The sequence below is a fragment of the Zootoca vivipara genome, chromosome 9 (genome assembly GCF_965207765.1).
Source record: "Zootoca vivipara chromosome 9, rZooViv2.hap1.1, whole genome shotgun sequence".
NCBI classification, from domain to species: Eukaryota; Metazoa; Chordata; class Lepidosauria; order Squamata; family Lacertidae; genus Zootoca; species Zootoca vivipara.
In genome coordinates, this window is record NC_142592.1 from 65,741,657 (window position 1) to 65,765,811 (window position 24,155).

Below are 24,155 nucleotides of genomic sequence, written 5' to 3' on the forward strand. Positions count from 1 at the left end.
AGTTGCAGGAACTCCCCAAGTGCATGCCTGGGTCCTGGCAAGAGGGGAGTGTGAAGGCTGCTGGGGTTATCACTAGGCATGATGATACCACTCATTAATAGAGTAACTGGGTTCCAAATTGCATGATGTGTAAGGAAAGGATATAAGCCGCATCTTACAACAGAGACGGGGAACTTATAGCCCTCCAGGTCTTACTGGATTGTCCCCAAGTATGAGGAACGGCTTAGGGAGCTGGGTATGTTTAGCCTGGAGAAGAGAAGGTTAAGGGGTGATATGATAACCATGTTCAAATATATAAAAGGATGTCATATAGAGGAGGGAGAAAGGTTGTTTTCTGCTGCTCCAGAGAAGCGGACACAGAGCAATGGATTCAAACCACAAGAAAGAAGATTCCACCTCAACATTAGGAAGAACTTCCTGACAGTAAGAGCTGTTCGACAGTGGAATTTGCTACCAAGGAGTGTGGTGGAGTCTCCTGCTTTGGAGGTCTTTCAGCAGAGGCTTGACAGACATATGTCAAGAATGCTTTGATGGTGTTTCCTGCTCGGCAGGGGGTTGGACTGGATGGCCCTTGTGGTCTCTTCCAACTCTATGATTCTATGATTCTAAGTATAATCAATGGTCACGGATTATGGGAGTCATAGTCACAGATTTCCCATCCCTGATTCACAGGAAACGTAAGTCAAAAAGTGCCGACTCTTTATTCAAACAACTCTATCATGGGACAAAACATTATCAGGCATATCAACAAAGGCTTATTGAGCCACGTGTCTTATTTATACCCCACACAAGCCCACTTGACCTCATTGAAAAGAGCAGCTGCTACATAATACAGTACCTACTCTGCCTTTGTAAGAACACAAACTTTTTGTGCAGCAGCACCTAAACTTCGGAACTCCTTGCCTATTGATATCAGGCAGGCGCCTTCTCTGTACTCTTTTTGGCACCTGCTGAAAAATGTCCTTGTTTAGACAAGCCTCCCTGGATGTTTAGAAAGTTTATTCGAGTTTTAATCTATTTGTAGTCTACTGTTGTTGTAACTTGCTATCACTGTCTATGGAAGAAAAGAACTAGACTCAAATCAGATCCTCAAAATGATGAGCCAAAGGTACGGACATTGTTTTTCCAGACCTTGAAGTCTTGAAGTGATTCAGAAGGAGAGTCCTGCACAATGAATATGCACAAATGGAATAAAATTGCTAATTTGGCATGGTAGAACCTGGTCTCAGCTACTGCTGGGAATTCATTACTCACTACAGAAAGTTTCTCTTTAAATTTTCAGTAATATTCTTGATCTTGGTGTGCCTATTCATCACTAGTGGCTGCCACGAGTCAAGAGTGGATTACACCCACGCTGAATGGATCTCGTATTCAATTGCTCTGCTTAACCATGTGCATTCCCTGCGTTGATTGGTCTTCTGGTCACACTTCATTGTAATAATAATAATAATAATAATAATAATAATAATAATAATAATAATTTATAATTGATTCCCAAGCCACTCTGGGCGGCTTCCAACAGAAAAATAAAATACAATAATTTATTAAACATTAAAAGCTTCCCTAAACAGGGCTGCCTTCAGATGTCTTCTAAAAATCTGGTAGCTGTTTTTCTCTTTGACATCTGATGGGAGGGCGTTCCACAGGGTGGGCGCCACTACTGAGAAGGCCCTCTGCCTAGTTCCCTGCAACTTGGCTTCTCGCAATGAGGGAACCGCCAGAAGGCCCTCGGTGCTGGACCTCAGTGTCCGAGCAGAACGTTGGGGGTGGAGACGCTCCTTCAGGTATACTGGACTGAGGCCATTTAGGGCTTTAAAGGTTTAAATTGGGGGGGGGAACCAAATGTGTTTACTTCTCTCAGAACTTGAGGCACATATACCAGCCAACTTAGGGGACTACGTCATGCATCTAACCCATAGAAGCACCCTCCACAGAGAATCTATAGGTCTTTTACAGGGTTGTGAACCCCATGGCCCTCTAGAGGTTATTGTACTAAAACTCCCATCACCTCTGAGCATTGAGACTGAGACTTCCTGGAGTTGCAGTCCAGCAACACCTGGAGTTTTCCATTCTTGGTCTGTAAGAGGCCATAAAATTATCTGTTGTTTTGGCTGCAACTGACTTAGAACTGGAATGGTTGGAAGTGGACAACTGGAAGCCCCCATGATTCATTTCGCTTCCATGTGATTTCCTCCATATGCCAAGACTAATCCGTGAGGTCCCATAGAAGGGGTTGTCAATGGCTGCTTTCCTAGCTTCCTTCAGCAACACACAGGTGAGACCTCAACTAGACAGATGCCCAGGTAAAGGAACAGGCCAGACTTGGTAGCACTGTTCGGAAGTTTTACTCGCACATTCCCCCAACACGTGGAAGTTGGAAGTGGGGCCACAGCACATAACCTCACTCCCTCAGGTTCAGATTGTTATGGGGAAGGTAAAGGTAAAGGGACCCCTGACTGTTAGGTCCAGTTGTGGACGACTCTGGGGTTGCGGCGCTCATCTCGCTTTATTGGCCGAGGTTTGGTACAGCTTCCAAAGTTAGCCCCATGTTAAAGAAATAAAACCAGGGACAGGGTTGTGTGCCTGACGATTAAAAATGCATGCATTTGGTGACGAGGAAACCTGAATTTTTGCAATCTGTAGGACTTGGGAAACTTTGCATAATTCATGCAGTTTTGCAGATATGCATACTTGTCCTTTGTCATAATTTATTTATTCTGCCATTTTTATTATTCTGCATTGTTCACTTTGCTTCTGCCTATCGCAGGGGAAGGCAATGTGGAGCAGCCACTTCTCTCTTCCCTCTGAGATTTCTTCAGGCGTTCCCCATAGGCTTTCCCAACCCATTTTTATTGCACCCAAAGGGACTAGAATCACCCCAGCACCTCAAGATGCACCTGCCAAAAATCTACCTTTGACTCAACAATCAAAGGTGTAAGAACCTGTCTTCCTTCACACCCGATCACCCACAAAGAGTGGTTTTGGCAAGCAATGCCATTTTGGCACAACTATCTTATTCTCACTTCTAAAGGGGACCCGACAGTGTCCCTTTATATAAAGGTCATTTGCTCAAACAAGAGGCAGAGAAAGAGGGAAATGGCCCGGGCATGAGTCTTGCAGGCTTGGCAAACTGCTCATTTCAGTGCGCATAAGGAGATGAGCATTCAGGACAGCAGAACAGCCAGCATTAAGCAGCATTCAGCTAGGACTCCTACCCCAGCTGAAAGTTGCTCACCCTAATAAACTGAGACATATTTCTTTCTGCCTTTACTTTTTTTATATAAAAAAGTCACCTTTGCTTACAAAGAATGAACCATCACTACCACAATCCTGGGCATCAAGTGAAGCTAAGATAAATGCTGCTTTTCACTATCCAAACATGTATTTGTCTTCAAGTGTATAGCATTCTTCAAGACCGGTAACTGGAACATGACCTGAGCTAAGGTGGGCTTCACAAGAAGACCCAACAATTGGCTGTTGGAGAAAGAAAAGAGGAGGAGAAAAAGAAAGAGAGTGTGTGTCAAAAAAAGAGAAGGAGAGGGAAGGAAGGAAGGAAGGAAGGAAGGAAGGAAGGAAGGAAGGAAGGAAGGAAGGAAGGAAGGAAGGAAGGAGAAGGGGAAGGGGAAGGGGAAGGGAAGCAATACATAATGGGGGAAACAAAAGTGGTTTCCACATTGCAGTGCTAGTTTGAATCATGGAAATCTGGATTATTATTTTTTGTTATTTTATTACGTTTGAGTTCCAGCTCCAAGGGTCTTCTGGCAGTTCCCTCACTTTGCAGTGAGGTTTCATGAAACCAGGCAGAGGGCCTTCTTGGTGGTTGCATCCACCTTTCAGAAAGCCCTCCCATCAGACGTCAAGGAAATAAACATCTATCTGGCTTTTAGAAGACATACGAAGGCAGCCCTGTACAGACAGGTTTTAAATGTTTGATGCTTTTATTGTGTTTTTAATACTTTGCTGGAAGAGTGGCTGGGGCAAGCCAGTCAGATGGGTGGCATATGAAGAATAAAATGATGCTTATTCATGTTTGCACCCTCCCAGGTGGTGTACACCAGAGTCGCCCACTTTTTTTAGCACAACAACCCTGCGAGGTAGGCCCAGTCAAGCAGAGATTGCCTTCTGCACCCACCTGGCACTCTTACCACTGCACTACTCTGTGCGGCCGAGGGGGCCACTATACTGGCATAACTCACTGACCCCACATAGGAGAACCCATCTAACGGCATGAGTTTCTGGGTGGCCATGGCCGCTTCCAAAAAACCACTTGAAACAGGAACACCAACAGAGGCACCTCTTCTCAAGAAATAAGCCACATCCTGATGGAGGAACTCTGCCCTCTCCAAGCATCTTGAGCCTGCCACAGTGCCTGCTGCCTGATAGTTTCTTCCAAAGTTTCGGAATGTGCTTGAACAATGACGCCAATCAGTCCCTGACAGTTTCGCACTCTCAGTGTGAAGCGGCGGGGGTCTGTGACACCGATAGCATGTGTTGCTTTTTTGCAACGTAGGTTGGGGGTTCAAACAGCTGAGAACGCATCTCAGCACTGCATTCCGGGATGAGTACAAGAGGAATGTCATCGTGGCATATGAAACCTTGACCCTACGCTTTGACCCACAACTGTGTGAGAGAGTGAGAGAGAAATAGAGAGTTTGCGCACTCAGAGGCTTCCACGCTTGCTTCGATGAATGGAAGCCTGCTTGGAGCACGTCCTCCCTTCCACAGAACTGAATGGTGAAGGGCCTATACAGGAAAGAGCTTTGGTGCCTGCAAAGAATGACTGCATTGGGGCATGTGACTGGACACCCAGGTCTGGGATAGCTCAGTTGATAGAGACTGAGATTTGTAATCTCAGGGTCACGAGTTCAAGCCCCAGGTTGAGCCAACAAATCCTGCATTGCAGGAGGTTGGGCTAGATGGCCAATGTAGTCCCTTCCAACTCTACAATTCTGTGATCCTAGATGGGCTATGGGCCTGATCCAGCAGGCTTTTCATATGTTCTCCAATGGACACCACCTCCCCCAAAATCTCAGGTGAAGCCTTTCACACCTGAGCTGCCCTCAGATATACTCATAGCTGTCAACCCTCCCTTTTTTTTGTGGGAAACTCCTTTATTCCAAGCCACAGCTGTCAGCCTTCCCTATTTTTTTGCTGGAAATTCCCTTATTCCAGCGCCGTTTCCCGCTGCTATCCTGGATTGCTAGATATACCGTAGACTGTCCCCGATGAGGCTGCTGATCCCTTTTTTTTCAAATCCGAAAGTTGACAGCTATGGATATACTATTAACTGGAGACTGAGCCCGAGACTTTTTGCATGTGCCACATGAACTGAACTAATGCTCCTCTCCTACATTCTGATGCTGCGCATACCACCCCATCAACAGGAGCCATTATACTAGACTGCTGATCTGGCAGCCCTGCCTGCGCGTATTTATTTTTTATTAAGTTCCTTTTTTCGTTTTGCACTCTCCCAAGGATGGTCGGGTGACAACAGTTAAAAATAACAAAACGCACTTGCAAAATCCCACAGCTGCTTGATCCTGGCTGTTGAATACCAAAAAGGAGGGTCACACAGCTCTTCCAGAAAGCGTCCAGGCTCAGACCTGGTTGGACCTCTAGAGGGAGGAAGTTCTATAGTTGTGGAGTGCCGTTGCTGTTCAAATTTGGCACATGGGTGATAATAAACTTCTGGCTGCGATGCAAAAGAAACAAGGCAGTCCCCAAACAGCTGAGGCTTTTAAAGGCTAAAACTAACACTTCCAGTTGTATAAGGAAGACAATGAGGCAATGGTACATATGCTGTAGTGCTAATACCCTTTTTTTCCAAGAAGACCAGGCCACCCTCATCCGTGCCTTAATAGCATCCAGATCGGATTAATTGTTGTAATGTGCTCTATGCAAAGCTGTCTTTGAAACGTGTTGAGAAAACTTCAATGGGTTCAAAACTCAGGCACCACAGTGCAGGGCCGTCTTAAGCCCATCCAGCGCCCTGGCACTAAGGTCCCTCCAGCGCCCCCCTCCAGAGCCTCTCCAAGGACCCGGGAGCGCCAAGCAGACCGCGGCAGCAGCGGGAGGCCACCTCCGAGGACTCCGCGCTGCGCCTCCTTCTCGTTTCCCCAGCGCTGGGTTCCGCTCAGTCAAGCTTCGCCACCAGCGCGTGCACCACGGGACCAGCAAGAGCTGCTTGGGTGCTGTGCGCGCGCTGGTGGCAAAGCTCGACTGAGCGGAACCTAGCGCTGGGGAAACGAGAAGGAGGCGCAGCGCAGAGTTCTCAGAGAAGGAGAGAGACGCAGCGCAGCCTCTCATCTCGTGGAGCACAGTCCTGGCCAGATTGCCGGAACCCTGCACTCACTTGGCGCCCTTCCAGCGCCCTCCAGCGCCCGGCGCCGTGGTTCTCCGCGCCACTAGCCTCTATGGCTAGGACGGGCCTGCCACAGTGTTAAGTACGGAGCACAAGATTCCATGTTATAGCATCTCTGTTAGCTATCAATTTGTTTCTGGGTCCAACTCAAAATCCTGGGTTTGATCATTTAAGTCCATAATGGGCCTGGGCCCGGGATACCTTAAGGACCACTCCCACCCATAGGTGCCTATTCAACCCATTATATCAGCAATGGACACTCTTCGGTGTGTGCTTTCTCCATTTGAAGAATGGTGGGAGGGCCACCGAGGAGAGGGCTTTCTTGGTTGCACAGTTGGGCAGAGAATGCCCTCCCAGGGGAAGCCTGCTTAGTTATATAGCTCTGTTGAACTGTAAGAACATGGCTCCAACTGACACCAATATGCCTTTTGACTTTTGACTTCTGCTGGCATGCCATGACTTTTTCTGCTTTGCTGAGCATAGAATCATAGAGTTGGAAGGGACCCCAAGAGTCATCTAGCCCAACCCCCTGCAATGCAGGAATCATAGCTATTTTTTATTTTTATTTTATTGGAAGTATTTCAATTGAACAAAGAAAAAGAAAAAGTGCATGAAGAGAAGAGAAGAGAAGAGAAGAGAAGAGAAGAGAAGAGAAGAGAAGAGAAGAGAAGAGAAGAGAAGAGAGGCAGGTTTATTATATCACTATATATCCCTACAATTCCAATTCCATATATGCTTTTCTAGTATATAAGTGTTTTTATTATCCAAATACATATAAAAAATGCCCATCCAATATTAGCAAACTGTTGTTCTGCATGTTTCAATATGCGAACATTGGTTTTTTAAAAGGCAGAACCGTGGGTATTGATATCAAATAACAGATATCTCATATATATATATATATATATATATATATATATATATATATATATATATGCGCTCTCATGTGGTCCACCCCAGCAAAGAAATGAGCTGCTTATTCCGCCATAGCTGCCAAGTTATCCCTTTTTTTAAGGGATTTTCCCTTATGCTGAATAGGCTTCCTTGCAAGAAAAGGGAAAACTTGGCAGCTATGTATTCCGCACTGCAGTATTATTTATTTCTGTTTATTTCAATTATTTGTATAGTGCTTGGGTCGCAGTAGTGTCCAGATAGCCGTCAAGGGCAGCCCAACCATGACGTTGGAAAGGTCTGAATGAGGGCCTACCCACATGTACCTTTCCTTCTATGCTTTCCAGGCACGGTCCACAATTTAAAGCTCCGTGTCTGAGCATCCTTTCTTTTGCTCCAGAGCTTTCCCCATGAAAACCCACGTTTCATAGCTCAATTCGAGCAAAGTCAACCTGCAGAAAACCCTAATAGCTGTTTGCTCCAATGCAGCTTTAAAGAGCAATTTTTTGACAAGGAAAGCTCTGGAGAGAGAAAAATGGTGGGCAATTGGACACAGAGCTTTAAAGCGTGGACCTGTGCCTCAAAATAACATGGCAAAAGGTACCGGTATGTGTGGCTAAACCCTGAATTGAAATACCGTGCATTAGAAGGATCTTCCTTTATAGCTTGCCTGCTTCCTATGGTACCCAAGAAAAGATGGTCCAGTTCTATGCTTCCTCTGGCTTTCTGCATCACAGAAAACTTGTGGTCGCTTGTCTCCCACCACCACCACCGCAAGCAAATGCAAATTTAATATCAGTGTCTACTGTCTTGTTGTTTAGTCGTTTAGTCGTGTCCGACTCTTTGTGACCCCATGGACCAGAGCACGCCAGGCACTCCTGTCTTCCACTGCCTCCCGCAGTTTGGTCAAACTCATGTTCGTAGCTTCGAGAACACTGTCCAACCATCTCGTCCTCTGTCGTCCCCTTCTCCTTGTGCCCTCAATCTTTCCCAACATCAGGGTCTTTTCCAAGGATTCTTCTCTTCTCATGAGGTGGCCAAAGTATTGGAGCCTCAGTTTCACGATCTGTCCTTCCAGTGAGCACTCAGGGCTGATTTCCTTCAGAATGGATAGGTTTGATCTTCTTGCAGTCCATGGGACTCTCAAGAGTCTCCTCCAGCACCACAATTCAAAAGCATCAATTCTTCGGCGATCAGCCTTCTTTATGGTCCAGCTCTCACTTCCATACATCACTACTGGGAAAACCATAGCTTTAACTGTACGGACCTTTGTAGGCAAGGTGATGTCTCTGCTTTTTAAGATGCTGTCTAGGTTTGTCATTGCTTTTCTCCCAAGAAGCAGGCGTCTTTTAATTTCGTGACTGCTGTCACCATCTGCAGTGATCAAGGAGCCCAAGAAAGTAAAATCTCTCACTGCCTCCATTTCTTCCCCTTCTATTTGCCAGGAGGTGATGGGACCAGTGGCCATGATCTTGGTTTTTTTGATGTTGAGCTTCAGACCATATTTTGCGCTCTCCTCTTTCACCCTCATTAAAAGGTTCTTTAATTCCTCCTCACTTTCTGCCATCAAGGTTGTGTCATCTGTCTTACAAACCCACAAAAAGCAGTGATGGAACTGATGCCAGTATCTTTGTCCAACTGTTCCTGAATGCATCAGGGATCAAGAGCCAGGTCATTAAAAGATGAAACACAGGAGGCAAAAAAAAAAAAAAAACCCACACACAACAATAATAGAAAACCCCAATGATCATGGAGGAGGGAATCGTGGGACTAAAGATTGCCGACAGATGGGTGAGGAGCTCAGTTCCTGAAGGAAGAAAGAGATGGGTTTTGCACTGTCTTATCACGGACTGGCTGCTATTCCAACAAGCTCCCTGATAACATAGAGAGCTTAATCAAATATGCAAATGAGGTCCTATCTGGAGAACGATGGAACGGAAAATAAATGCAGAGATTGTGCTTTTGAAGGTGCAAGGAGTGGTGGAAGGTTTCCCCCCCACCCCCCACCCCGTCTCCTTCTGACAAAATTTGTTTTCAAAAGATTAAATGAAAGCAAAACTAATTAGGAGAATCACCCATAAGCCGGCTGCCTGTAAGTGGGGTGAGAAGGCGAGAGGCGCAGGAATGAAAGGCAGATGCAAAAGGCACTGAAAATAGCAGAAGAAATTGAAGCAGGATGGGGTGGGAAGGAGAGGGGGCAACACACCACCAAATGCAGGATGAGAGCCGAGGGTTAGGGTTAGGCAGTTCATTGGGCGTGAATCGAGAGGTGGGTTGATTGAAAACATCCCAACTTTGCTATCCATTTGAAGGAAGGCTAGACTGAGAACGAGTCACCCATGGCCTCCTTATATAGAGAAAGGAAGAGAGCAATTTATCTGAGCGATAAGTACAATTACTGCCCTACTAGGGCGGTTCATAAAAAAAGCTTTTTTTGAAAATGCCTGCTCCAAAGGTCTTATTTTACTACAGTAGGGATTATATAGCTACATATGAAATTTCATAGACATCAGTTAATATCTTGACCCTCCTCCACGAAAATAGCTGTTTACTTGGCCGTTTTCCTATGTCGTGAAAGCTGAAATGTCAAATTGCTAGACTCTTTTCGGGCACCTGCTAAAAGCATTCTTCTTTAGGCAAGCATACCTAGATGCTTAGAAAGTTGAAGTAATTTTAATCTTAATATTTAAGCTTTTGTATGTTTTAAAGTAGGATTGTTAATTTTTCTTGATTTTTACTGCTGTGGTGTTTTGTTTTGTTTTGTTTTTTGTTTTGGTAAACCACTTTGCAGGTTTTTTAAAATATATTTTATTAAATAAATAAACATAGATAAAATAACAGAAGCCAAAACACAATCCATCCTGTAGATTTAAGTATCTGTCCATAGTCGCCTACTTGTTATCAGAGGCTCAGAATCCACATTCCTTTGTAAGAAAATATGAAATAACGTAAAACCATTTTTGCAGGCAAAAAAAAACAAAAACCAATGTGTATGTGGGGGGGGAGGGTGACAAGAAATTTTCCGCACCGGGTACCACCTGACCTTCCTACGCCTTTGAGTGGCTGCTCCACCACTCAGCTACAGCGGGGCCCTTCCCCTCAATGCCAAATAGCCATGAAGCCATTTCTCATGCGGTCACAAGGACCGAAGGTGCATAGCTGCCAAGTCTTAGTATTCCCCTGGAAACCCCCATTTTTCCGACTGAAAAAATGGATTTTTTTGTTTTTTCCCGGTTTATTCTGGTGCGGCTGCCATTTTGGAACTGGGCGGAGCATGCTCAGAAGCGACTTTTGATGCTGCTTTGCCCAGTTCCAAAATGGCGGCAGCGCTACTTCCGGTTTGCTACTTCCGGTCCAGTCCCTTATTTCTCAGGCCAGAACTTGGCAGGTATGCGAAGGTGTGGGCAAACAATGATCGCTGTAGCACTTTTTAAAATCAGCTCCAAGCAGAAAGCTTTCAAGCTTTTCAGGGCAGAGAAATGAAAGCGCTTCTTCGTACAGCACCTAGTTAAACCGTGGAACAGGCTCCCACAGGAGGCAGTGGTGGCCAACAATCTAAATGGCTTTTTTAAAAGAGGATTAGACGGATTCATGGATAAGAGGGCTATGGATGGCTACCAGCCAGAATGGCTGTGTTCTTGTCTCCCCAGCTGGAAGCAGCAATGCTGAGAACAGGAGGCTTGAATAGACGGGCCATTGGCCTGATCCAGCAGGCTCTTGAAGTGTTCTCAAGTACAGAATTGGTTGGTATCAGGGTATCATCTGAGAGAGGGAAAATGTGGGGACAGGCTATGTAGGAAAAAGCAGGAGAGGGTGGGGAAGTATTGCATCTCCCAGACTCAACTCTTTTTGCTCTAACTAACACACACACACACCTTTTCATATACCATTGTGGTAGACCTGCATTTTAGAGAGACATGAATCATAGAATTGTGGAGTTGGAAGGGATCCCCCATGGGTCATCTAGTCCAACCCCCTGCAATGGAGGAATCTCAAGTAAAGCATCCATGGCAGATGGCCACCCCACCTCTGTTTAAAAACCTTGAAGAAAGCAGAGCTCACAACTTCCCAAGGGAGACCGTTCCACTGTCAAACAGCTATTACTACAGTATCAGAAAGTTCGTCCTGGTTTTTCGTTGCAGTCTCTTCACTTGTAACTTGAAGCCACTGGTTCGAGTCCCACCCACCAGAGCAGGAGAAAACAAGCTTGTTCCATCCTCCATGTGGCAGCTCTTGAGATACAGTGGTACCTCAGGTTAAGAACTTAATTTGTTCCGGAGGTTTGTTCTTAACCTGACACTGTTCTTAACCTGATGTACCACTTTAGCTAATGGGGCCTCCTGCTGCTGCTGTGCCGCCACCGCGTGATTTCTGTTCTCATCCTGAAGCAAAGTTCTTAACCCGAGGTACTATTTCTGGATTAGCGGAGTCTGTAACCTGAAGCGCCTATAACCTGAAGTGTCTGTAACCCAAAATAACACTGTACAGTGGTACCTCGGTTTAAGAACAGTCCTGTTTATGAACGATTCAGTTTACGAACTCCACAAAATTGGAAGTAGTGTCCCGGTTTGCGAACCTCACCTCGGTCTAAGAACAGAATCCAAACAGTGGAAGGGCACCGGAGGCGGGAGGCCTCATTAGGGAACACGCCTCGGTTTAAGAATGGTTTCGGTTTAAGAACGGACTTCCGGAACGGATTAAGTTCGTAAACCGAGGTACCACTGTATTTGAATATGGCTATCAAATCTCCTTTCAGTCTTCTCCCCATGCTTGCCACTCCATACTAGCTATGAATGGCTAGTAAGCACCATTCCATTATGCATGCCTTAGGAATCAGGGTGATTTTATTTTATTTTTAAGCAGTGTGCAAAATCAAGCCCTGAATTTCCACGCATCTCCCCACTTTTCTGCACCACGGTCTTGGGAGCCCATGTGAATTCTACCATGCAGGATCCAGTCATCTATGCTCTCAGGAGCTGTGAGCATGGAGCTGAAAGCGGGCTTCCCATCGTGCTTCGAGCTTGTGTTAATTCAGTCTTATTTTGACTGCTCAGATCTTTACAGCTGTTTGTTGTTGCGGGTAGCAAGGAAAGGGAAATGGACTTGTTTATTTCAAAACACATTCTCAGAGGAAAACACAGCCAAGGAACAAGCAGGACTGTCGTCATGTGTGGGCTTGGATAATTGGGCAGGATGCTTGCAGAATACCAAAGCAGCTTGATGGACAGAGAGACGGTTTTTTTGTTTTTTCCTTTCAAAGTATTGTTATGAGGAGGAGAAATCCCTAGGCTTTATCTGGGTTTGTTTCCGTATGCCAGGAACTAAGTCCACTTAACTGTGGCCAAGAAAGGGAACTGTCTTGAGCAGGCATCCCCAAACTTCAGCCCTTCAGATGTTTTGGACTACAATTCCCATCTTCCCCAACCACTGGTCCTGTTAGCTAGGGATCATGGGAGTTGTAGGCCAATACATCTGTAGGGCCGCAGTTTGGGGATGCCTGGTCTTGAGAGATGAGATCAAGAGTGCCATCCAATCTAGCATGCCATCTTCAGTAGCAGCTATAGCCACGCAACTCTGAGCAAAGCCAGCCGCATTATTTGGTACTCAGAGGCATACTGACTCTGAGCACACTGATTGGTTAATAGCCACCGAAAGGCCTGTTCCTCATTACTTTTCATATCTAAACTACTGTTCCTGATCATGTTTTATGGTGAGGAAATGCACAAGGTAATTGTGCATTGAGCTAAGAATGCATAACTGCTTTGCAGATTTGCTTCCTACAAAACACGATTAGGCCTTGTAGCTTAAATATGACAGTAATGGGGAACAGGCCCTCCTTTGTTTGTCCTGAGCAAGCCTGTTTCAATAGAATTCTAATATCTCGAGTGAGTGAGTGAGAAAGAGAATCATTTCTCTTTCTTCTTGTCCCATCTGTAATTTTGAAAACTATCATGTCCTCATTCCAAGCCCGTCATCTTTGTTCTAAATTAATCTCTCCTCTCTTCCTTTTTTAAATGGGGCTGGACTCTTGCGCTTTATCCGATGTTCTGATTTTAGAGGCATCTCAGCGTGTCATTGGAGATGTGGATCTTGTGACCATGGAATGAGATTTGCAAATGGAAGATCTAATCCCCTCCAGATCCAATCTCTACTTCAAAGACTGGCAGCACTTGGCTGCCGGTCGTGTTTCGTCAGCGGTGCTGTGCTCTGCATTTTTATATGGCCAAAGAACAAGCTTCAGAGCAAGAGGGGGGAAGTTCTTGTTGGACCACCTTCCGGGAAGGAGACGAGGGGAGCCATGCCATTGTGCACTGCATCACCACTACACAATGGAACATGTTCGGCTCAGTGGTGTCTTGTGATATGCAGGGGCTGTGGATTCCCCACAAAGCCCTTAATGCCAGCATCTTGAGGACCAAACATGATGTGACAGCAGCAGATTTTTTTCCTTCAAAGGGCAGAGGAAGGAGGCCAAGGTGAGCAAGGGTCTGGAAACCTAGCCTTATGAAGAACAGTTGAGGGAACTGAGTATGTTTAACCTGGGGGGGAAAGGAGACTGAAATATGATGGCCATCTTCATATATCTAAAGGGCTGTCACATGGAAGATGGAGCAAGCTTGTTTTCTCCTGCTAGAGGGTGGGACTCCATAGCTGCCAAGTACCCCGTTTTCCCCGGGAAACCCCCGTTTTTACTTACCTTTTGCTGGTGGTCCCCCGTATCACTTCGTCTCCCGTTTTTCTCCGTTATTTTCTCCTGCCGGCAGCCATTTTTTTCTGATTTGCCCTTCTATGGGCACCAAAAATGGCCGCCGCCAGCTTCAAAAGTCGCATCTACGCATCTCCAAAAGTGCGTAGACGGGACTTCCGGTGTCGGCGGCGGCCATTTTTGATGCCCATAGATGGGCAGAGTGACACCGGAAGTTACGTCGACGCAACTTCTGGTGTCACATGGCTGCCGGTCCCGGATTCTGCAGTCCGGGACTTGGAAGGTAAGGTGGGACTTCAAGTTGCAGGAAAGGAGATTCCGACAAGAAGAAGAAGAGGAAGAGGAGGAGGAGGAGGAGGAGGAGTTTGGATTTGATATCCCGCTTTATCACTACCCTAAGGAGTCTCAAAGCGGCTAACAATCTCCTTTCCCCTCCTCCCCCACAACAGACACCCTGTGAGGTGAGTGGGGCTGAGAGACTTCAGAGAAGTGTGACTAGCCTAAGGACACCCAGCAGCTGCATGTGGAGGAGCGGAAACGAGAACCCGGTCCCCCAGATTACTAGTCTACCGCTCTTAACCATTACAGCACACTGGCTCTAAACCACACTAAACACCAGGAAGAGCTTTCAGACAGTAAGAGCTGTTCCACAGTGGAGCAGACTCCCTCGGGAGGTTGTGGACTCTCCTTCCTTGGAGGTTGATGGCCATCTGTCATGGATGCTTGAGATTCCTGCATTGCAGCGGGGGGTTGGACCGGATGATCCTTGGGTTCCCTTCCAACTCTCTGGTTATATGATTTGCCAAGGAGAAGTGGGAATGTTAACCTTTCCCTGCCTGGCCATTTCCCCTTCTGAACATTCCCTCATCCATCACTATTTCACCAGTTGGGTTGCCAGTACGGGTTTCCTGGTCAAGCACGGAAGAGCTGCTGAGGGGAAAGTTACAGAGAAAAAGCGGTGGGCTGGAGAAGAACGGAATTTTGTATCCTGCAAGGTCATTTCACTCCTGCAAATGTTCCTGTTGCTACTTCAGGTCAGCAGGCAACGTGGAGTAGTAGGTGTAAGGGGGAGGGCTTGTAGAGAACCCCCCCCCCTTCATCCGAAGCAGCCCGTCTCCCGGCAGTCATGAGAGCGAAGGGTCTGATGGAGGGAGTCAGGAAATGGAGAGGGAGTGCCAGGGCTCTGGCAACATCCAAGAGCCCCTGCTCCATAGGCAGGAAGAGAGGGAGGCGGAAAGAGAGGACAGGAATCGGTCAGACAGAAGACCCGTTCCTCCCCCCCCCCCCCGACGCCGGAATTGAGGAGGAGAAGGAAAGGGAGGCGCTTCTCAGTTCCGAGGCTTTTATGTTGGTCCAGAACGCGGAGGGGGGCAGTGCAGGAATCTGACTCGAGCAGGTAGACATGGAATCAGCACATAGCTGCCAAGTTATCCCTTTTTTTAAGGGATTTTCCCTTATGCTCAATAGGCTTCCTCGCGAGAAAAGGGAAAACTTGGCAGCTATGAATCAGCAGTTCGTTACACTGTAAATAATGTGCACCAATAAAAACGTCTGAAAGACAAGCATGTGGAAGGTCGTTACTCAAGAGTAGTCACTACAACCCTGGCAGTAGGGAATCTCACACCTGCTGTTAAATACCTGGTTCCATTCCATAGCAACAAAAGCCCATGCTCCTGGGCTATGAAATAACCTCAGGTCAGAAAGAGCAGGGCAGCATCTTCGCTATGGGCAGGAGGGAGAAAACTGTTTAGTTCACATATGGAGTCAAGTCTATTCTCAAAACAATATATGAACCAAAATGCTGCCAATCCTCCGGATTTTGTCAGGCAGTTCTTCAGCCTAAATATGTATGTTGTTGTTGTTTAGTCTTCAGTCGTGTCCGACTCTTCATGACCCCATGGACCAGAGCACGCCGGGTATACATGTGTTATATTAAGGGAAATCCATTGCCCAGATGTGTGTATTAAAAATGTGTATATGAAAAATGCATCAAAGGGTGCGCATTAGGAGAAATTTGCATTAAAATGCAAGGGGAAAAAATCAGCAAGTATTTTTTAAAGCAAATCACAAACTGGTGTGGAAATGTAAAGAACTGAAGACTGGGAACATGAGAAAGGGGGAGAAACAGGAATCAGCAAATTTGCCCATCCCTAACTGCTAACTAATGACTTTACAGAGGTGTAGCAGTTGTGTCCCATCCTACAAACTTCCTTGCCAGAGGGTGAGAGTCATTTAGCTCCCTTCTTCTCAGGGCTCTGGCACTTTGCCGATGTAATTGCAATCCAAAGAAGGAAATACTCGCACACTAAACCTTGTACCTCTTGGCCATCAGTAACAGAGTCTAATGGATGTTTTCCATTGATTTATAGGAGCTGAACACCCCAAGCAGCACTTTTATGCAGGTTCGCATTGCTAATACAAACTCTACACTAAGCTTCTCTCAAGTCATCTCTGCGGAGTGCGCCCTAATGGTCAGGCAGGATAATTCATTATCGGCACATCTTACAAGTTGTCATCTCAACCATCACATAGAGGCTTCTTCTTCTGCAATGCAACTGGCAGCTCTATGGCTCCATATATCAATATTGCATGACAGTTCAAGGCAGGGTGGAGGGAGAACTCCTTGAAGACAAATATTCCAAAGCCAACAAGAACAGGAGGGAGGCAATTACTAGGAATGGGATTTGCCCTAGACACTACCGATCTATATATATCATAGGCAAGGTGCCACAATATCTTTAACAACCACAGGTGTCCGAGACACCTCATAGCATCACATCGGAAGGTAAACTCACAGATGACAGATGTTAATTCCAAACTTTTAAGACAGCGTTGAAACCTAACAAGTCCTTTGCCCTGCAATATTTCACATTTCCTCTTGGAAATCCCACTCCATCCTACGCCTCGTTCTCCTCCGCTCTATCTGTCTTTCCCCTTTTCCTTTGTTGTCTTGGTTACGTGGCCAGGCTCCTGATACGCTGCTCATTTTCATTTTAATAATACACTCTTGTAAAGCACAATATTTTACTTCAATTGCATGTGTCACTGGAAAAAAATCCTTTGACGTGGATGACATTTGTATATCAACCAACTGGTGCTGCTTTATGATTCCAGGTACTCTGCAAGAGTTTCACGAATCGGATGTCTCGGAAGCCTGAAATATGATCTGTATCATCTTTTATATGAACGTATAAACAACAAACATCAATCAATTCTGAAACTGCATGAGGGAAAAGGAGGCGAGAAAAGTTTTCCTAACTGCCTGTCTAAATTCCTTAGCAACAAGCCAGCAGGTAAAATGGACTCACATCACAAGTAAAACACAACCCAAGGGGATGGTGGTGATGGTGATGGTGATTTATTCAGCACTTTAGAATGTCTAAGTGCCCATATCTTGTTGCAATTCTTACAAGAGCCCAGTAAGAAAGGCCAAGGTTTCTGTCTCTACGTTTGCTTGCCAAAGGCCACCTAATGAACTCATTCTTCAGAATCAATCTCAAGCAAGATTCAACCATGGGTTTCCTACCAATGGTACCAAATAGTATGGGAAACAGCCTTACTAGAAAAACTAACCCATAAACTGAAACTGACATGGGGACAAATGGAAGAAGACACCTTCACTCCGGTATGCCCCCCCCTTTTCACATACACAACCCAACAAGACATAGACAAGAATCTACCAACAGCATCTTAGCTGCCAAGTATCCGGTTTTTTTGCGGAAAACCCCCGGATTTTAATATGTTTCCCGCTGTTCTCCCGAATGGAGAAACACCCCGGAAATCCCCCGGATTTCCTACCTGCCAGGTAGCCTCCATTTTGGGTGATGCTCTGCCCATGTGCGGGCACCGGAAATAGGGCAGAGTGGCACCGGAAGTCGCTTCTACACATGCCCGGCGGCCGTCTTGGTGGTGGTCTTGGTGGTGGCCACATGGCGGTGGCCGTCACCAAGACGGCCATGCCACTGCTGATCCCACATTTTTCAGCGGGAGACTTGGCAGGTATGAACAGCATACAAATCAATATGGCTAACCTGATTCAAAAAAAAACACACACACACCCCACTCACACACGAAAACAAAGTTCACCACAGCCAATCACAAACAAGCAACTGCACCCTAGGCCAACCCCAATTTCTCTCACCACCAAAGGAACACAAGCAAAGAGCAAAGACAACCCGCACAAGCGTCGCTGACACAAAACCCCACACATACATTGAGTAAAATAGAAACATCGCCACCCGATGATCCTCAAGGTCCCTTCCAGCTCTACAATTCTGTAATTCTATTATCTATACGCCGCCTTTCAGCCCAAAAGGCTCCCAAGGCGCCTCTAAAGAATAAACAGTTCCATACAAATACAATAATGTGAACGTAAACAATGCAAGTGATAGAAATCCAAAACATTTCCTGCACTCGTTCCAGCAATGTCTGCATTAATATTATTTTTGCTTCATCCTTCTTAGGCAACAACTAATATAACCCCACCACAAAGTATTTCCTCTCCCTCCCCACACATCAAATGTGGATGCCAATTTGATGGTCTTATGTCTGGAATAGCAATGAGCACAGCTAGGAAGTCTTTTTTTCTTCTTTTCTTTTTACACCTTCGTACTGCGAAAGGGCTGCAGCTTGATTGGGAAGAGGGCGGAGAGGAAGAAAAAAAGCTTCAAAACCAGAAAGGACCCCTTCATCCTTTTTATTATTTCTGTATCGGAGAGAGAAGACAAGCACAGAGACCAAAACTTTCAGATCTGTCGGAAGCATCTGTGTGGAATCATTTGCTGCTTATAACACACACACCCCGATGCAGCCCCTGAGGGGGAAATAGAAAGGCATACAGTACTTTTAATGCTGAGCAAAGAAGCTGGGGTGGGGGTGTCAGAGGGAGAAACAAGCAAACCACTACTGACACGGCCCACTCAAGAATTTAGTAACTCCAAAATTCAGAGAAAATGAATAGAAACAGAATCTAACAGAAACAGAATCTACATTGTGTTACATCTCAATGTAACACAAGGGCGTTTTCCATGCTGCCATGGAATTGGGATTCTCAGTCACAAAATGAAAACACAAAACTCCCAGTTCTAACCCACGGCAACCCATAATCTAAGACAGGGTGGACAACCTGCATTGAACTCCAGATATTGATGGAACTCCAACTTCCCCTCTGCCCCAGCCAACGGTCAAGATTATGGAAGTTGTAATCCAACAATAAGGACACAGGTCACCTGCCCTTGCTTTAAAACCCTCCTCAACTTGTCTTCACCTTCTACATCTAGAGAGGCATGTGCAAAAATGAAGCCCCTTGTGTGCAGGACTCTCTGCCTTTAAATAGCCTCCTGGCCTATTCTCTCTCCCACTTTAAGAAAGTATCAGAAGGCATTGTTTTATCATGTGCATTTCTCACTTGATTTGGCATTGCCCCCTCTTTCCAGGTTAACTTCTGCATTCTTTCTGCTATTATTGCACTCTGTCACTCTCTCACAAATTAGGCAAATTCCCACCCCCAACTCTCCAAGTCCCTTGTCCTTTTGCATCAATCTCCCCCCCCCCTTCATTGTGAGCCTGAGTGCGAGGACATCATGAGTTGCACCCAACTGAGTTCTACTCAGAGAAGACCCACTGAAATGAATGAAGCTAACTTAGTCATGTTCATGATCAACTTCAAAGATTAGGACTAGCACAGGATAAACAAATAAAAGGAGATTCACCATATTTAAGTTAAGAACTTGCTGGCTTTGACATGCGTACCTAGAAGGTCTTTAAAATTTTCTTTTCTTTTTAACAGTAACCACAATGAGCTGATCAGCGATAATGAGTTTTAAAGGAATAACCTCATGCAACTTGAAACTTAGAGCGGGCAGTTGCTCCTCCCCTGCCCTCATTAAATGGTACCACCGCTGCTGACATCACTATCCTGAGGACCAAAACCCAGGAAGGGCCAAGTCAATCACTAGGGGCAGTGTAGAAATGTAGCATTGTTCGTGGAGAGCAGCGACATCACGAGTACGGATTTCAGAGTTTATGTCATGCTTGACAGAAATAATCCTATCTAACCAGTCCTGAACACTCTTCAGAAACTGGGTTTGCCCCCTCAAGCCCTTCTAAGTCTGGGCTTGGGCCAAACAAAAGCTATGGTTAGGCAAAGAATTATAGACAACGAGAGACAACAGGTCCGACTACAACATTGTAGAAATCGAGAGATATATAGCTGCACCGGCAGCATATCTCTTTTTTCTCGTATCCAAAAATGCAAGAAGGGCTTTTACACTTGCCAGAAGCTTGGCTCTGCCCTCGCCGGTCTTGGAAGGGTCCTTTTAAAAAGTCCCATATGCCCAGAGACTTTGCGCCTGCCCATTGGGGGATATAGGAAGCTCCGAACACATATTTTTTACATGCCCCTTTTTCAATGAGGCACGTAGAGATACCATTGACCCCCTGCTAGTGAGGCTTGCTGACCTCCCGGAAAAGCTAGAATTCGATCTTCTCCTGTTAGGCAAAGATCACAAGACGTTCCGGACAGTCGCCAGATTCTGCGCACAGATCTGTAGGCGCAGACCATCCCCCGATTCAAACTAGTTTGTTAAGAAAATTCCGAAACTCGGATCCACGGGCGACTCTGGGTCATTTCTCTATGGTAGTTTATCTTAAAGTTTTTATGGGTTTATATGCCTGTCGCATTTTTAAACTTTAAATCCATTGTTGTATAATGTTTTAAATGTTGGTTTTGTTTCTGCGATGGTAGTCCCATTTGTGTTTTACAAGCTGGACTCCGACCGTAACAATAAATTATTATTATTATTATTATTAATCTTATCTAAAGTCCAAATGATCTCCATCCAAGAAGGTTTATTCTAGAGTTCCTTTTTTTCTATTTTAAGGAAAAGACAGGCAGTTCCTCCAGAAAATTAATCATTCATCACTAGAAAATTTCAACATTCAAAAACACCCAGTGAGTTAGCAAAGGTACAACATTCCGCAAGAAGGCAAGTATCTTCTCTTCCGAGAACAAGAATACGTGAGTAGACAGTTAAACCACCAGACAGAACATACCAAGCCAATATCTCTCCACTGGAAGGTCACCTCCAATGGATCTTGAGAGACAATCAAAACACCTGCCAAAAACTCAGAGTTAAATGCCTCCTTCAGCCTTTGCTTTGGCTCCAGAATACAAATACTGATGGTCTCACATGATAAATTGGAATTGATGTAATAGAGGAAAGCCACAGGAAAGACAAGGGTGAGCTTCCCATTCTCTTGGATGGTGCCCAAGGGAGATCAGACCCTGAGGAAAGGACGCCTATTTATATCCAGTCCCTGGTGGCAACCCAGTAAATACAATCAACAAAGAGTTCTGTGACACTTCCAAGACTAACAAATTTATTGAGGCATAAAACTTCTGTAGGACAGAGTATGTGTTCTACTGTGCGGCTCTGGCCCAGAACAGCTTGTGCTAAAAATCAATTTGTTAAGAAGTCTTTAAGGTGCCACAGAACTCACTTTTTTTTTTTTTTTTTTTTTTTTTTGCTGCAAAGGATTGATATAGTCACCCCTCTGGAATTTGTCACTGGTAAACAGAACATTTAACATGACTTCCTTTTCATACATTGGAAGAAACGGGAATAAAGTCTACTTTCCACAAAGCCGCCAGTAACTTCTGCGGCGGATTAAACTCAGGCATTCCACCGGATCATGCAAATCATAAGCTGGCTTTAAGAAATCATCTTAATAGTACTTCCAAATGCTAACGGACATCCTAGGGCAGTAGCCTTCAGCTTTTCCAAGCCAAGGAACCACCTTTAACATGCATTTGGTGAGATGTTTCTTAATTTCCTTTTACCATATTGGTATGGTGATAGTCCTGCTGTTGTGATCTTAGATCAGATTGTGACCCAGTTGCGATCCCTGTTGTCCTAAGATACATTCCACTCAACAGATTGCAGAATTGTTCTGCTAATTTGCTTTGGCTTAGGCCTGTTCCCAGATAACTGCTCTCTCCTCGTTCACATAGGCCAAACCTTGGCAGAAATAGTCCTCAGATAACATACATCGCATACCTTCGCATCCATACCATTTCACAAGTCTTCTTTGCTACGGACCACATCAAGTTAGGAAAAGCCAGGCCTACCTTTTTCAGCTTGCCGCTCTTGGTGCCCACGAAAGCCAAGGAGTGGTTCTTATAGACATAAGCAATGACAGACGTCATCCTGTCCTTGTCTTCTGTTAAGACGGGGAGTCCTCGTACCATTTCAGATACTCCGAGTGGGGCATTCATATCCAGGCCACAGAAATTATCGTCAATTGTTAACAGCTGCAACGGAAGGAAGAGGGAGAGAGAGAATCTCTATTAAGGGGACAGGTTGATCTGCTGTGGGAAGCAAAGAACCTTTCTAATTTCTCAAATATTTTGGAAGTGGGCAGTGAACAACAGGAATTGTTTTGATGGCCACAACTTAAAAAGAAGGGGTAACAGGGTAATAGGGTAGTGCCTATCAGAAAGGCAAGGTCTCGGTTTGTGGAAGGCAAATTTGTGGAAAGAAATAAAGCAGTGTTGGGTTTTGGGGAGCTGGGCCGGCAAGAAGCCATCTCAGGCATTTTGTGAGACATCATGATGCTCCTTTAGGATTGCCATTTTATGTCACCCGAATTACTACCGTAAATGCAAAATATTCTAAAGAAAAGTAGAGTGTGGGTGAGCGAATCTGTGTATTTCTGCTCTGAGTCACACTCATTTGTTTTTACCCCTGGTTTTGTCCTGTTTGTTCATGAAACCGCAGATTATTGTTACTTTTAACATCCCCTCAAAATACTCTTTGATGCACCTCTGAGAACTGTACCACGAGCTGGACATCGCATACAGGAATTTACAAGATCACATTCCTCAACCATCCCTACAAGTAAGCCAGGTCAACTCTCGTGCCTTGGAGCAGCCCAGCGCTTCCTTTCAGAATCAGTGCCTCTGGTGGTCGGGCAGTGATAAGGCAGTGAGTGCTACCACCATGGCTCTTTCCAAGTGTGTGAGTCCGGCCACGGAGTCTAACTGAAGGATGTGACATGTTTGTCAGCACCTCAAGCTACCATCAGTCCCAAGCAGGCAGTCCAAGCAGGCCAGGTCAGACAGAATCATACCTGTCAAGTTCCTCTCTGAAAAATAAGGGACCGGACCGGAAGTAGCATACCGGAAGTAGTGCTGCCGCCATTTTGGAACTGGGCAGAGCAGCATCAAAAGTCGCATCTGAGCATGCTCTGCCCAGTTCCAAAATGGCCGCCGCGCCAGAATTAACCTGGGAAAAACAAAAAAAAAACATTTTTTCGGCTGGGGACAGCTGGAAAAATGGGGGTTTCCCGGGGAATACGGGAGACTTGGCAGCTATGGACAGAATATATAAGTCAGCGTTTCTCAAACGCTGTTCCGCGGCACACTAGTGTGCCGCGAGACGCTGGCTGGTGTGCCGCGACGTGCGGCGACGAGAAGGCCGATTTGCATTGTCACGTGCCTTGCGGCCGCCAATATACAACACTGACCCGCCGGAAAGCAATATTTCTCCTCCTCTTTCCCAAAGCTCAGTGCAAACGAGCCTGGCGGCCGCCAATACACAGCGCTGACCCACCGGAAAGCAATATTTGGCAAGTGTTTCTTACAGTCATAATTATAATATAGGGCGGCACAGAGTTAATTTTTTTAACTTTTTTAATGGTGGTGTGCCTCGTGATTTTTTTCACAGAACAAGTGTGCCGTGGCCCAAAAAAGGTTGAGAAATACCGTAGGGTTCACAAAGCCAGTGAGCTGTCTAGTAAAGCTAAGAAGAGCTCATTAGGACCAAGGCAAAGTCTGAGCTGCAAGGATAGTCACAAAAGGAAATTTAATTTATACAGAAACAGGAGATGGCATTGACCAAGCAGGGAAGGCAAAAGATTGATTAAACCATTTGGAGTCTAGGAGAACTACAGCAAACCCTCCATGTGTCCTTATTCTCCTGGGACAGTCATGGATTTACAGAAGCCATCTCAGTTTTCTGATTTGATTCTGGAACATCCTGCTATTCCTTAGGATGTCCCTATTTTCATCAGAGAAATGTTTTAGAGCATGGAGTTATGTGATCTCTGACCCAAGGAGATAAATAACTATACAGTGGTACCTTGGTTTACAAACTTAATCCGTTCCGGAAGTCTGTCCTTAAACCAAAGTGTTCGTAA

General features: G+C 45.5%; 1 protein-coding gene across 1 annotated transcript in view; it reads right to left on the bottom strand.

Moving 5' to 3' along the window:
• Window positions 1-24,155, bottom strand: part of LOC148684675 (plexin-A4-like) — a 298,024-nt gene that overhangs the window by 218,275 nt on the left and 55,594 nt on the right. The window contains exon 3 of the mRNA XM_088651912.1: window positions 22,087-22,269. Coding sequence (XP_088508038.1) covers window positions 22,087-22,269 — 183 coding nt within the window. The remainder of the gene's footprint in view (window positions 1-22,086; window positions 22,270-24,155) is intronic.